Source organism: Oncorhynchus tshawytscha, linkage group LG31, assembly GCF_018296145.1.
Source record: "Oncorhynchus tshawytscha isolate Ot180627B linkage group LG31, Otsh_v2.0, whole genome shotgun sequence".
NCBI lineage: Eukaryota > Metazoa > Chordata > Actinopteri > Salmoniformes > Salmonidae > Oncorhynchus > Oncorhynchus tshawytscha.
The window spans coordinates 7,380,633-7,395,334 of record NC_056459.1 but is presented as its reverse complement, the minus strand read 5'-3'; the positions used below and the strand labels follow the sequence as shown (position 1 = coordinate 7,395,334).

The window sequence follows — 14,702 nt, the reverse complement described above, 5'->3', positions numbered from 1 at the left end:
AGGGAATTGTTACTAGGATTAAATGTCAGGAATTGTGGAAAAACTGAGTTTATAAATGTATTTGGCTAAGGTGTATGTAAACTTCCGACTTCAACTGTATGTGAGGTGGTGACACTGAGAGGCAGGCTGTGGGATAGAGGATAGTGGACGTCACTTGGATGGTCACTTGGACTCCCTCGTTCCTCACAAGATTCCTCATGTTTTACTGTCCATTAAGAATACCTGTTTAGGCCCCTGGAATGGCACAGCGGTGTGCTTGAGGCGTCACTACAGACCCGGGTTCGATCCCAGGCTGTGTCACAACCGGCCGTGAACGGGAGTCCCATAGGGCGGCACACATTTGGCCCAGCGTCGTCCGGGTTAGGGTTTGGCCGGGGGTGCTTTACTTGGCTCATCGCGCTCTAGCGACTCTTTGTGGCGGGCCGAGCGCCTGCAGACTGACTTCGGTCGTCAGTGTTTCCTCCGACACGTTGGTGCAGCTGGCTTCCGGGTTAAGCGAGCGGGTGTTACGAAGCGTGGATGTTTCGGAGGACCTTTCGCCTCTCCCGAGCTCGTTGGGGGGTTGCAGCAATGAGACAAGATCATAATTGGATTGCAATTGGATATCCCGAAATTGGTTAGGAAAAGGGGGTAAAATAAAATAATTATAAAAAAATATAAAAAACTGTTTTGAGCTGTGCTGGTAAGTTCTGACACCCACTTCAGCTCTTTCTCAAGCTCCCCGAAACTCTAGGTTTCTAGATATAACAATAATATATTATTAATAACAATAATACACTGACACACAAAGTTTCTCAAAGTGTTTAAAAAATCTAACCAAATAGAAAATTCAAACATACTGTAGCATACAAAAATAGAAATATGAGATCAGGAAGGGAGTTGAAGAAGTTTGTCTTTGGAGTGACGAAGCATCTCAGCCACCTGTAACTCTCTGTAACTGTCCGTGACCTGAATGACCAGGCATCCCATCGGTCCCATTACAGCCTGCCCAGAAAATCTCCTCACCTCTCCCACTAGCCACGGTTTCCCGGCAGCAGTGCAGTCTCAACACCTGGCGCCCGATCTTCTGAGCGGCTCTCATAAAGTTGAGTGCCAACTGTACGTCTGGCATTGTTGTCCCTATTCTTATTCATTGGGTCGAGTTTGTATTGCTACCTTTATACAGTCCTTTGTTACCTTAAAGTGGCTGTTTCTCTATTGTGCTATCAATAGTTTATTATTCAATTTCATCTGCACTTCCATTTCATGCTTATTCTTCCTGTTGTGTTCGTTACATTCACGCATACAATCCTACTTCTGAGTCAGGAGGATGGTTTCTTATCGCAGGGTTATCACCCAGCAGAGGAATCTACGGTGGATCCAGAATTGCTGCTGGAGGTTGGACCAGGGCCAGGCAAAGATTCGGGGAGGGCTTTGGCAACCACTGCTGGTGCCGGACAAGACTCCACAGTAGGAATCTTCTAAGGTTTCCGTCCAAGTCATAATATGTCTCAATTAAAGCCAAAGGCAAATGTTTACATAGTGATTTGGATAGGGGCTATTTGGCTGAAATACCTCTGGCATCCTTTATAGTAAAAGCCTTTCAACTCCATTCCTTCAGGGTCAGATGTTGGCAATTGCTCCAGCACCACTCTTCATGCCATTACTCATGATGCATTTGACAATTGAGTTATTTAGCAGATGCTCTTCTGCAGAGCGACTTGCAACCAGCTTAGTCATTGCATGTAGACCCTTCTTCAAAAGGCTTGATTCGTTCGATAAAACCCACATTTCCGTTTAACGATACACCACTTTTAGGATGTTATTTGAGCTTTCAACATCAACATGTCTCGACTAGACTGAACTTGGGAGAGTTTGGGGTTATTAAATTGGATAAATTGATGCGTAACAATACGACATTTGCTGCATAATCAGTGTCCCTGTGGATATTATCACTCACTGAATGGAGATGAGTGATTAGACTGTAGCTTGTTCAACTTGCACCCTACAGTGAGCTTCAAAAGTATTGGGACAGTATTTTTTGCTGTTTTGGCTTTGTACTCCAGCACTTTGGATTTGAAATGATTCAATGACTATGAGGTTAAAGTGCAGACTGCTACCTCTATGGATAACCCTGAATGAATCGTGAATAATGATGAGTGAGAAAGTTACAGGCGCACAAATATCATAACCCCCCCAAAATGCTAACCTCCCCTGTTATTGGAATGGTGAGAGGTTAGCATGTCTTGGGGGTATGATATTTGTGCGTCTCTTAACTTTCTCACTCATCATTACTCATGAACAATTCAGGAATATCTGTATTCATGGTAGCATCCACATGAATGTAGAAGTGTTTAGAAACATATATTTTTATGTATGAAAGTAGTGTCTCCAAAATGACACAATACATTATGTACCATTAATTTCTATTGGGTACAGAATAATCTGAAACACAACCAAAGCAAACAGCAAATGCATCCAACAGGTTTGTAGTCACAAGCTTGATGTAATCATTGCATGCTAGCAATATGGGACCACATATTAAACGTTTGACTACTTTAATACATATACTGTATAAGTGAATTTGTCCCAATACTTGTGGTCCCCTAAAATGTGGTGACAAAAAGGGTTGTAATTTCTAAATGGTTCACCCGATATGGACAGTCTGCACTTTAACCTCATAGTTGTTGTACCATTTGAAATCCAAAGTGCTGAGTACTGAGCCAAACTACAAGTTATAACCAATAGGGCCATGGTCTGCCCTTTTCATGGACTACAGGTTATAACCAATAGGGCCATGGTCTGCCCTTTTCATGGACTACAGGTTATAACCAATAGGGCCATGGACTCTTATAACCAATAGCCTGCCCTTTTCATGGACTACAAGGTTATAACCAATAGGGCCATGGTCTGCCCTTTTCATGGACTACAAGTTATAACCAATAGGGCCATGGTCTGCCCTCTTCATGGACTACAAGTTATAACCATGGGCCATGGTCTGCCCTCTTCATGGACTACAAGTTATAACCAATAGGGCCATGGTCTGCCCTCTTCATGGACTACAAGTTATAACCAATAGGGCCATGGTCTGCCCTTTTCATGGACTACAAGTTGTAACCAATAGGGCCATGGTCTGCCCTCTTCATGGTCTACAAGTTATAACCAATAGGGCCATGGTCTGCCCTCTTCATGGACTACAAGTTATAACCAATAGGGCCATGGTCTGCCCTCTTCATGGACTTCAAGTTATAACCAATAGGGCCATGGTCTGCCCCTTTCGTGGACTACAAGTTATAACCAATAGGAAGGTGGTTTGTTGGAGGGAAAAGGATGCTCAGTTCATAGTTGAGGGATAGCTACATTTTTAAATTCAGTTTAACCAACACAGGGTTAGCTTTGAGTTCAGGGAATATTTAAGTGAAAAGTACCGCAATTCTGTTCTGTCTAGAGAAGATGTTTTTGACGAGCAATTTAACTTCACATTTCAACGTTGGTTTGGCGTTTGTAGCTTAAATGAGTCAAGAGCAGTGGTGAATCCAAAATGGATTATTAAAGCCTATGGAGCTTTTATGCAAGTGTAAATAGTTATAAATGGAATGTTTTGAGTTGGTTTGGTGATTGTGACTTAAACACTTGAAGACTAGTTAGGAGCACATTTGACCCTGTTCGCTTACTCTTACATGAAATGAAAACCTTCAGACAGGTTATAGGTTATGGATGAGCATACAGTGCCTTCAGAAAGTATTCACACCCCTCAACTTTCTGGCGCCTATGTGCAGTGTGGGCATGGGAGAATGGTGGGTTTCGATGGTGGTTGGGCCTTCTTTCGAAGCTGCCGCTTGTCTTCTGCAGCATGGCGGAGAGCTTCTTCGTACCGGGCTACTCCCTCGTGGACAGTTTTCCTCCACGTCGACCTCTTTTCCAGTGTCCTCCCAGGTGTTCAATATTACTGAGCACTGAAGCTGACATGTCATGCATCAGTCGCAGTATTCTGGTGAATTTGTCAGGGCAGCCAATGACAGAATCAGCCAGAGGGCAAAGCAGTTCAGAGTCAAAGGCTTTAGGGTCACTTTTGTTCCTGGCAATTTTCTTGCAGTGGTGCTGTGAAGCTCATGTCTGGTGCCAATTGTGGTTTCGCAAGGATGAGTAAGTTCCTGCATACACACCGAGAACCCCTTGACATAGGTGTCTGCTGCTCAATCCACGACGCCATCACACTCAACCTAAGTCTGGACACCTGAGGGATGGTGTGAAAAAAAAAGACTGCTCCCATGTCTGAGCTTAGATTTGACCATTTATGACCGAGGCACAGGACATAAGGAAAGCTTGGGCCCTTTAATACTCCTAAAGGCATTCTTACCTCCCTTTCTTGAATCCAACATGGTGAAGGCAAAGGAAAGCTTGCACACCAATCCAGGTCAGTGATTTCTTTCCAGAAATTACCAGGAAGTGGTTTAACTGCAGCCAAGCATCGTTTTTTAGCCGCAACAAGGTGGGCAAAGACAACTGGTGGGAAAATGCTAATTTTATTAATGCGGGAATCTAGCCAATTTGACAGAAACATAGCTTTAGAGAAGTATTGAATGTGGAATTTCAGTTGATTTAGTGAATTGAACCAACCCTGACCCTCATTTACACTAATCAACATGTAGGAAATACTGAGACTTGCTTGGCACCCCGACTCCTTGTGCCAACGAAACGCTATGCCACGCCCACAGACAATACATTTCCTACAATGAGTCTGGATCCGAGTACCTCCTTGACCTGTCAGATTTCATTCTGCTACTCTGTTCTGGATCAGTCAGGCTAGACTTACAAGATGGGTTGTCAGGTCACAGACAAGGGGGTACACGGAAGGCCATGCTGGCCAGCTTGCAGGACAAAGTTTAAGTTAGACAAAGAATCCATTCAATACTGTAGTTCATCTTAAGTTACCCTTTTTTACAAGTCACAGCAGTTGGGTACATCAACTACTTTAGACCAGCTGCATAGAGATGCCTCTCCATATGACTGCTTTAGAATTGAGATTTCAGCCAAGTGAAAAGCAGTACACCAATCCTATCCATCACAGGTGATTAAAAACCTTTTAGGGACAGTGGTCCTGGATTAGACAGCCTTAGTGACACGAGTGATGTTCCATCTGGCTCCTCTCCAGCTTACTGGAGTGCCCATCTGTTCTATGGCGACGTGAACTGTGGGCTAGGGACGTTAGTCCCATGCAGAGTGGTTTATTAGGCTCCAACTGGAATAACAGATTTATTTTGTTGCAAAAAGGAAAGATAATTAGAATTCTGTTGCGCGCCATAATGAAAATGTGCTATGGAAGAACGAGGACAGTTATCACAAACGGGACCTTTATTGTCGGAGTGCAAATTAAGCCATAGTGCAGTAAAAAGATACTCTTCAAGCAAAAATCATATTGTCCTCACACTAGAGGTGACGTTGAATGAAAATGTTGCCTTTGAGTTCCCTACAGGCTCCTTTTCTCTGGTGGGATGTCCGTTCAGAAGGATGTGGGGGTTTGGAGTAGTGTTCACTCCTTGGAGGCCATGTGCAGACACAGGTCAACGACACGGTTGCTGTAGCCAAACTCGTTGTCGTACCTGTGGAAAAGAGAAGTTAAAGAAACACAAAACCATACAAATTACAGAAAAGAGTAATTCAATGACTGTCGTAAATCACAATTGTATCTGGGTGAGTGACACCAAGTTGCGATGTTGCTCAAGGCTCTGTGCATTATATATATATATTTATTTACACTGACCTTTGCAAGGTTATAACAGCACATTCACTGCAATGTGAATAATACACCGCTGTACATCTCAATGGAACATAGAGTCGGTGGACACCTGGTGAGAGATTGCAAGGGTGTGTCGGTTCCTGCATACATACCACGAGACCAGCTTGACAAAGTGGTCGTTGAGTGCAATTCCTGCACCTGCGTCAAAGATTGAGGACCGGCAGTCACTGTTGAAGTCTGTGGACACCACCTGCAGGGGGGGAGCACGCTGAGCTTAGACATTTCAGCCCGACTTTGAGGCCCCGGGCATTAGAGTAAGGAAATGTTGCCTGTTCTTGGTGTGCACTACAGCCACAGTCAATGCATTCCAGAACTAGCACAGTAGTCAAATGGTCAACTAATAATCCTTCATTCAAATCAGATGTACTAGTTCTGGAATACATCATAGAGAATAGCTTAGGAATTAAGTTCAAGAAAACTGATTTTTGGTTTTTGCCCGAGGACTAGACAGCTGACTCAGATAATCTAAACTTTATAATAAGTTAGTGATTGGAGTCAGCTGTATAGTGCAAAGCAAAAACAAAACATGCATGGGGGGGGTCAGGTCAGTTTGGTAGACGGATCTAGACTAATCTACTTGTTTTAATCATAAGGAATAGTATACAAGTGGACACTAAGAAAAAAAAAAAAAGATTAGGATAGAGTTACTAGGGAAATTTACCTGGTCCTCTGTGTATCCCAGAATTCCCTTCATGGGTCCTTCAGCAGCAGCCTTGATGACTTTCTTGATCTCGTCATAAGGTGCCTAAAGCAGACGAACATGTTAAAAAAAAGGTAGACCATACATACATGAAGTGCCTGTTGCTGTAATGCCGGTGACGTATCCCAAATGCCCAGTTTAACCCTAGTAGACAAGCGAACGTATTAAAAATTGGTTGGAGACTTACAGCCTTCTCAAGACGGACAGTCAGGTCAACCACGGACACGTTGGGAGTGGGGACACGGAAGGCCATGCCCGTCAGCTTGCTGTGGGTTAGAAAGAGCAACAAGGTTCAGGAGCCACACCATTGCACCAATTCAAGTATATAGAAAAACTTGTCACTAATAAAAAAAAGCACTAGGGCCATATAAATCCCATCCTTTATCATGTGTCAAAACCGTCATTAAAGTGATCCTGATTAGTTCATACCCGTTCAGCTCGGGGATAACCTTTCCCACGGCTTTGGCAGCGCCGGTGGAGGCAGGGATAATGTTCTGGCTGGCACCACGTCCATCTCGCCACAGCTTACCGGAGGGCCCATCAACAGTCTTCTGTGTAGCTGTGACGGCATGAACTGTGCTCTGGGGGAACCAGTGGTAGGGATGTTGGTTTATGGAGGGCACCAAAATGGATATGACATTCCAGAATCTGTGTTTTGGAAATGTTCATCTCAATGGACTACTTTTGAGTTACGCCCATGAGTCGCAGACTGATAAACATTTCAGAAAAATGTATAATTCATTGATATACTAATAGGTGAACCAGGAGGGTTTGAATAGATTGATACACTAATTGGACAATTTGATTTTGGGCTGTAATGACCTTATATGTTAACACTGATAATGTAAACGCTAAGTAGACACTTTACAACTCAACTCCCCTAAAAATTTCCCCCCTTTTTCAGGACCCTGTCTTTCAAAGATAATTTGTAAAAATCGAACTTCAGATCTTCATTGTAAAGGGCTTAAACACGGTTTCCCATGCTTGTTCAATGAACCATGAACAATTAAACACACACCTTTGGAATGTCATCAAGACAATAACAGCTTACAGACGGTAGGCAATTAAGTTCAGTTATGAAAACTCAGGACACTAAAGACACCTTTCTATTGACAAAAAAAAGCTCAAGATGCCCAGGGTCCCTGCTCATCTGTGTGAACGTGCCTTACGCATGCTGCAAGGCGGTATGAGGCCTGCAGATGTGGCTAAGGGCAATAAATTGCAACGTCCGTACTGTGAGAGGACAGCGCTACAGGGAGACAGGACGGACAGCTGATCGTCCTCGCAGTGGCAGACCACGTGTAACACCTGCACAGGATCAGTACAGCTGAACATCACACCTGCGGGACAGGTATAGGATGGCAACTGCCTGAGTTACACCAGGAATGCACAATCTCCCCATCAGTGCTCAGACTGTCCACAATAGGCTGAGAGGCTGGACTGAGGGCTTGTAGACCTGTTGTAAGGCAGGTCCTCACCACACATTACCAGCAACAACGTCACCTATGGGCACAAACCCACCATCGCTGGACCAGACAGGACTGGCAAAAAGTGCTCTTCACTGACGGGTCACAACCTTGTCTCACCAGGGGTGATGGTCGGATTTGTGTTTATCATCGAAGGAATGAGCGTTACACCGAGGTCTGTACTCTGGAGCGGGATCGATTTGTTGGAGGGTCCGTCATGGTCTGGGGCGGTGTGTCACAGCATCAGACTGAGCTTGTCGTCATTGCAAGCAATCTCAACGCTGTGCATTACAAAGATGACATCCTCCTCCCTCATGTGGTACCCTTCCTGCAGGCTCATCCTGACATGACCCTCCAGCATGACAATGCCACCAGCCATACTGCATATTCTGTGCGTGATTTCCAGCAAGAATGAAATGTCAAAGTTCTGCCATGGCCAGCGAAGAGCCCGGATCTCAATCCCATTGAGCACGCCTGCGACCTGTTGGGTCGGAGGGTGAGGGCTAGGGCTATTCCCCTGCAGAAATGTCCGGGAACTTAGAAGTGCCTCGGAGGAAGAGTGGGGTAACATCTCACTGCACAAACTGGCAAATCTGGTGCAGTCCATGACATGCAGCACTTAATGCAGCTGGTGGCCACACCAGATACTGACTTACTTTTGACCCTCCCTTTGTTCAGGGACACATTATTCAACTTCTATTAGTCACATGTCTGGAACTTGTTCAGTTTGTCAGTTAAATCTTGTTATGTTCAAATATTTACACATGTTAGGTTTGCTGAAAGTAAATGCAGTTAGTGAGAAGACGTTTCTTTTTTTGTTGAGTTTACATTTACATTACACACCAAGTACTGCACTTTGACAAAGTCAAACACTGAAGGACACTGTTCTTACCATGAGACCCTCCACAATGCCAAAGTTGTCATTGATAACCTTGGCGATGGGAGCCAGGCAGTTAGTTGTGCAGGAGGCGTTGCTGTGAGGACATTACATAATTACTATCATACCAGCGCAAATGTTAAATAAATATTGTTCAACAAATGCATTGCAGACTCAGCTTAAAAAGCCTATTTATTTAAATTGAAATAGTATTACCTCAGGACTGAGGGGTAGGAGTATAAATAAAGCACAGAGATAGAATGGCTGAAACTATGTCCACATCATCTTTTGGCCACAGGGAATTACCACTGCTCTTTTAAGATGCAACGAAGGGGGGGGGGCTTACCTGACGACCTTCAGGGAGTTGTCGTACTTCTCGTGGTTGACGCCCATCACAAACATGGGGGCATCTGCACTGGGGGCGGAGATGATGACCCTCTTGGCACCTCCCTGCAGGTGAGCCTGTTGTGGCAGTTGGGGTTAGAGGGAAAATGACATTGTGGAATAGCAAAGCCAGCGAATTAACCAAGCCAGACAACATTTAGGCACAGAGTTTAAAAACCCCAAGCTATGTTAGATAGCAGTAGTTTAGAACTAAAAAAAAGTTAATGTAAAGCGGGGTCACGGCACAACATGCCTACTAAAATTATAATGACTACTCGCCAATATCCCAAACTACATAAAAATGTGACCATGGCCTTCCTACGGCTAGTGAACGGATGTACTTACAGAAGCTTTGTCGATGGTGGTGAACACACCGGTAGACTCCACAACATAGTCAGCGCCAGCCTCGCCCCATTTGATGGCAGTGGGGTCCCTCCTGAAGATAGAAGTTGGGATTAAGAGCCACAAACCTAGCATTCAATTACAGATATTGAATGGTTCCAAGTGGTGTGAAACCCATAGGCAACCAAACATAAGTGGTCTAGACTGATCAAGCACTCCCAAGCGTCAATGGGGCAGTTTCGCAGAACCAGGGAGACATTTCCATTGAAAATGCTTTTTAGTCCATTTAAGCTTAATATGGGTGGAGGAAAGCATCCAAATGTGTAATTTGAACCAATGTACTTAAAGATTAAGGAAAACCCACTCATGGAAAACTGTGATGTGGAGGTTCCCAATGATCAGCTTTCCACCCTCCTGCTTCACTTCACTGTGCTTCCAAACACCGTGGGTGGAGTCATACTTGAACATGTAGACCTATGGAAAAAGGGGCAAGTACAGTAAAAACCTGAGAAGGTTTAGTTTACATTTAAGTGTACTGCACTTAATGTAGTATAAAGTTCTCACCATGTAGTCTAGGTCGATGAAGGGGTCATTTATGGCGACAACCTCAACTTTTCCACTCTTGGCGGCAGCACGGGTCACCAGGCGCCCGATACGCCCAAATCTGAGAAGCGAAATCAGATCATTTTACGATTAATCCCCATGTATCCATATGACCATACCAGCAGGTGGCAGCAGCCCTACAAGGCCTGCCAACCTTGACTGATAACAATACTTGACATTTGCAGCCCAGAGCCTTTGTTCATGCCTAATATGGTTGGGTTGGTGCAGCGTGACCAGAAGTGACGAGAAAGTGCAGGTTAGGACAACTTGGAAAATCAGGTTAGAGAAGACAGATATGTAAGCTTGGTTGGCCTGTGCAGTTAGTGACATTACCCACCAAAAGCAAATAAATGTTTTCGTAGTGTTTAAATGAGATTAAGCCACATTGCCATCAGTTGTGTAGGTCTAGTTTCAGCATAATGTCAGTGAAGTGTTTAGCGCAATCCACATAGGTGAAATAAATTCAGTCTGATGGTTACTGTAACTCAAGCAGATTACTGACAGGACCACAGTCAAATGCTGAATGCAGAACTTCAGTTTCAGTAGTTGAGAAATGTTTATGGTCAATAATAAGGCATATGAATCTAGATGACACTGAAAGCACACTGGATTGTAGTCTAGACTTGTTCAGTCTGAATTTAAGTCAGTTCTGGGCAGCTGAAGTATTAACTTCCTTGTAGATACTGTCAGCAGTCAATTAGTGCAGAGCTGTCTTGGAGTGTATCTAGAACAATCAAGTTCAGAGTGGATACTAAAACTGAGGACTCACTGTCATGAATTGTGATTATGGTTATGTTTAAACACATTTGAACTTTGTCCAGTGACTCAAGCCGACGCACCCCCAACTACAAGGGTGTCCTGTTCACAAGGGTCAATGTATTGACCAAGAAAAGGACTCAGTGCATCAGAACAGAGTATAAACAAAGTGAAGAACAAGTAGCCCATTTGGTAATATTTGGAGATAAACAGTTGGTGTTCTGAAGCAAAACCCTTGTTATCCAATCCCATTAACAAGTCCTGTTCTAGTCAATTAAGTTGTCACTCAACACGTCCATGACATCGGTTGAGGGAACTGAACAGTCAGGAGGATTTATTGCACTCAGTGATAAGAACGTTTAGCTTCCACTGTATAAAGGTCAATCAGAACAATGACATGTCATTGTTTCCGGTTTAAAATGGGCAATGTTACAGGTTGTCTTGGACTTCATGTCTATTTGAGAAAGGGCCTATCATATCCAACTTTAATCTTTGTGCTGCTCAATTATTCAGTCATTGGGCTCCCAAGTGGCGCAGCCATATATGGCACTCTGCAAGAGGCGTCACTTCAGTCCCGGGTTCAAATCCAGGCTGTATCACATCCGGACGTGATCGGGAGTCCCATAGGGTGGCGCTCAATTGGCCCGGGTTTGGCCGTCATTCTAAATAATAATTTGTTCTCAACTGACTCGCCTAGTTAAATAAAAAGTTAAATTTAAAAATATATGAACTTACAGCCATCTATTGGCCAAATAAAGGTTAAAAGGATAGGATTGTTTGGAGGAGCTCTTAGACAATCTGAGCTCTGAACTTTAACAGGGTATTATTAGATAGAATAAAGACATGACAGCTGAGAGGATTTCTACGTGAGTGTTGCAGAGGCAGTGTGACACCCAAACTATAAATACGTAGAGAATGGACAGGGGAAGTGTCCAGACTTGGCCTATGAACTAGTAGCTACAGTATGGCTGTCCACCTTTGTTCCTAAGTACACAAACTGTATCATGGGATTTGTGCAATTGCAAGCCAAGGTCTCTTATGACCCTTTATAAACTTATTCTCTAGCTTTAATACAAAAGTCAAATTGTCTAAGTGTTAAAATATTCAAGAGTATTTAAGCAAAACCAACTTACCCATTGATCCCAATCTTCACCATTTCGCCTGAGATGGTCTAGTCCTCTGTAAGTAAAAAGTAGTAAACTTTGTATCACAAGTAATATGAGCATAATCCAAAATTTGAATGTCAGTGTTACTTAAACTAGTTCTCTTTCACCGTAGCAGTAAACAGCTGATTCAAATGATCAAATAGCCTAATCAAGTTGAGTTGATTAGGCTATTTGGATTAGCTGTGTCGTGAAAGCAACAAAAAAGTCCACCTAATTGGAGTCTCCAGGACGGAGTTTGAGAGACGATGATCGTCAATCAAGTCATAGAAAGAAGAATATATTAAAATAGCCATGAGAATCTAGTCTGTGGCAATGATTCATTTATTAATGTACACAGTTGAAAAAAACTGTCTTGGAAAACGTTGAAAGAAATGAAGCGACTAAATATGCATGCTAAAGAAAACATTTAAAAACACGATCCACAAAGTCACAAAAAAAAAAATTAAAAACGCCAGATAAGCCTAGGCCTACAATGAGTACTGCGTAAATCACATACATGAAACTGAATTAAAATTCGTTTTGAAGGCATAACAAACAAAATGTTAAAGTACCGTCCTTGTATAGCCTCTGTCTGTCCACTTGTTTGCAAGGGGAAGCATGGACGAGCAAAGGGGCGCTCGCATTTTATCTTCCCATTGAGTCCTTGGACACGCCTCCGCGCCCGAACGCCCTGTCAGAATGTCAAGGTCGTTGTCGCTTATCAATCGACAAGGAAGTACCGAACTAAAAACCTACACCATTATTTTGGACGGTGGCTGCATCTTGGCAAAATCATGTTTTAAATCATTTTCAGTCTAATTTTATATTTCATTCATATACTAATCAATTAAAATGGTGGGTTTGGATGGATTGATTAACTAATTTGTCAATTTTTAATACACATGGACTAAAAGCCAATTTATTATTGATCTGGCAATACATTTCTAGAGGGTGTGACACAATAGAGGTGGAAGTGTCATAATACCCATAAAACCTAGCATTCAAACAGGGAAATGGTTCCAATTGTTTCCCCACCATTCATTTTTCCCATAGGGAATATTAGAAACACTTAAAATAAGGGCTGTGTTTCGTGTAGGCTTGCCCTGGTGTAACATTTTGATAACCATGTAAATCTCTCTCGGACAACGCGACTTTTATAAAAATTACATCAAATGACTGGCATAACATTTTGATAACCATGTAAATCTCCCTCTCAGACAAATAAATAAAGGGAACGCAGACAAAGGAAGCTTTTATAAAAATGACATCAAATCAGAACAGTAGGCTCAATATAACAATTTGTTCAGCACTTTTCTCCCTGAAATGTAATTTATGCAGCAGACTGGCATTTGTGGTGCTTTGAAGACGGATCTGACTTAGAACATGTGGACAACTACAAATACCTAGGTGTCTGGATAGACTGTAAACTCCTTCCAGACTCATATTAAGCATCTCCAATCCAAAATCGTCTTCCTATTTCACAACAAAGCATCCTTCAGCCATGCTGCTAAGCATACCCTAGTAAAACTGACTATCCTACCGATCCTCGACTTTGGCGATGTCATTTACAAAATAGCCTCCAACACTCTACTCAGCAAACTGGATGCACTCTGTCACAGTGCCATCCGTTTTGTCACCAAAACACCATATACCACCCACCACTGCAACCTGTATGCTCTCGTCAACTGGCCCTCGCTACATATTTGTGCCAGACCCACTGGCTCCAGGTCATCTATAAGTCTTTGCTAGGTAAAGTTCAGCCTTATCTCAGCTCACTGATCACCACAACAACACCCACCCGTAGCACACACTCCAGCAGGTATATCTCACTGGTCATCCCCAAAGCCAACATCTCGTTGGCCGCCTTTCCTTCCAGTTCTCTGCTGCCAATGACTGGAACAAATTGCAAAAATCGCTGAAGTTGGAGACATACTGTATCTCTCTCACTAACTTTAAGCATCAGCTATCTGAGCAGCTTACTGGTCGCTGCAGCTGTACATAGCCCATCTGTAAATAGCTCATCCAACTACCTACCTCATCCCCATATTTTTTTAATGTACTTTTTTGCTCTTTTGCACATCATTATTTCTACTTGCACATCATCATCTGCACATCTATCACTCCAGCGTTAATTTGCTAAATTGTAATTACTTCGCTACTATGGCCTATTTATTGCCTTACCTCCTTACTCCATTTGCACACACTGTATATATATTTTTCTATTCAATTGTGTTATTGACTGTACTTCTGTTTATCCCAGGTGTAACTCTATGTTGTTGTTGTTTTTTGTTGCACTGCTTTGCTTTAGCTTGGCCAGGTCGCAGTTGTAAATGAGAACTTGTTCTCAACGGGCCTACCTGGTTAAATAAAGGTGAAATAAAATAAAATAAATAAATAAAAATGTTCATATCAGCTTACCACATCATACGTTGTAGCAATCTGTCAGTCGATGACTCAGTCGATGACTCAGTTCGTTCTTACACGGAGTGTCTGTGCTTGTGCACGGTGTTATTATTCGACCATGCTGGTCATTTATGAACATTTGAACATCTTGGCCATGTTCTGTTATAATCTCCACCCGGCACAGCCAGAAGAGGACTGGCCACCCCACATGTGCTCTCTCTAATTCTCTCTTTCTCTCTTTCTTTCT

The 14,702-nt window shown here is 43.0% G+C and overlaps 1 protein-coding gene across 1 annotated transcript; it reads right to left on the bottom strand.

Moving 5' to 3' along the window:
* Positions 1 to 5,319: 5,319 nt before the first annotated feature.
* LOC112229842 (glyceraldehyde-3-phosphate dehydrogenase) lies at positions 5,320 to 12,731 on the bottom strand. The gene is made up of 12 exons (XM_024395927.2): positions 12,625 to 12,731; positions 12,041 to 12,086; positions 10,113 to 10,212; positions 9,913 to 10,022; positions 9,552 to 9,642; positions 9,169 to 9,284; positions 8,838 to 8,919; positions 6,909 to 7,060; positions 6,667 to 6,745; positions 6,441 to 6,524; positions 5,872 to 5,969; positions 5,320 to 5,582 (listed from the first exon to the last, which is right to left on the bottom strand). Exons 2-12 carry the CDS (start codon positions 12,061 to 12,063, stop codon positions 5,513 to 5,515), a joined length of 1,005 nt encoding a protein of 334 aa, XP_024251695.1. The 5' UTR covers positions 12,064 to 12,086; positions 12,625 to 12,731; the 3' UTR covers positions 5,320 to 5,512.
* Positions 12,732 to 14,702: the final 1,971 nt, after the last annotated feature.

Bases quoted from the DNA above. Each gene is read 5' to 3' on its own strand.
- LOC112229842 (XM_024395927.2), bottom strand. From the start codon at position 12,063: ATGGTGAAGATTGGGATCAATGG. The intron at 9,285-9,551 runs GTAAGTACATCC...CTGCCACAACAG, and splicing joins CCACCATCGACAAAGCTTCT to GCTCACCTGCAGGGAGGTGC. The intron at 6,525-6,666 runs GTAAGTCTCCAA...CGTCTGCTTTAG, and splicing joins CTGTCCGTCTTGAGAAGGCT to GCACCTTATGACGAGATCAA.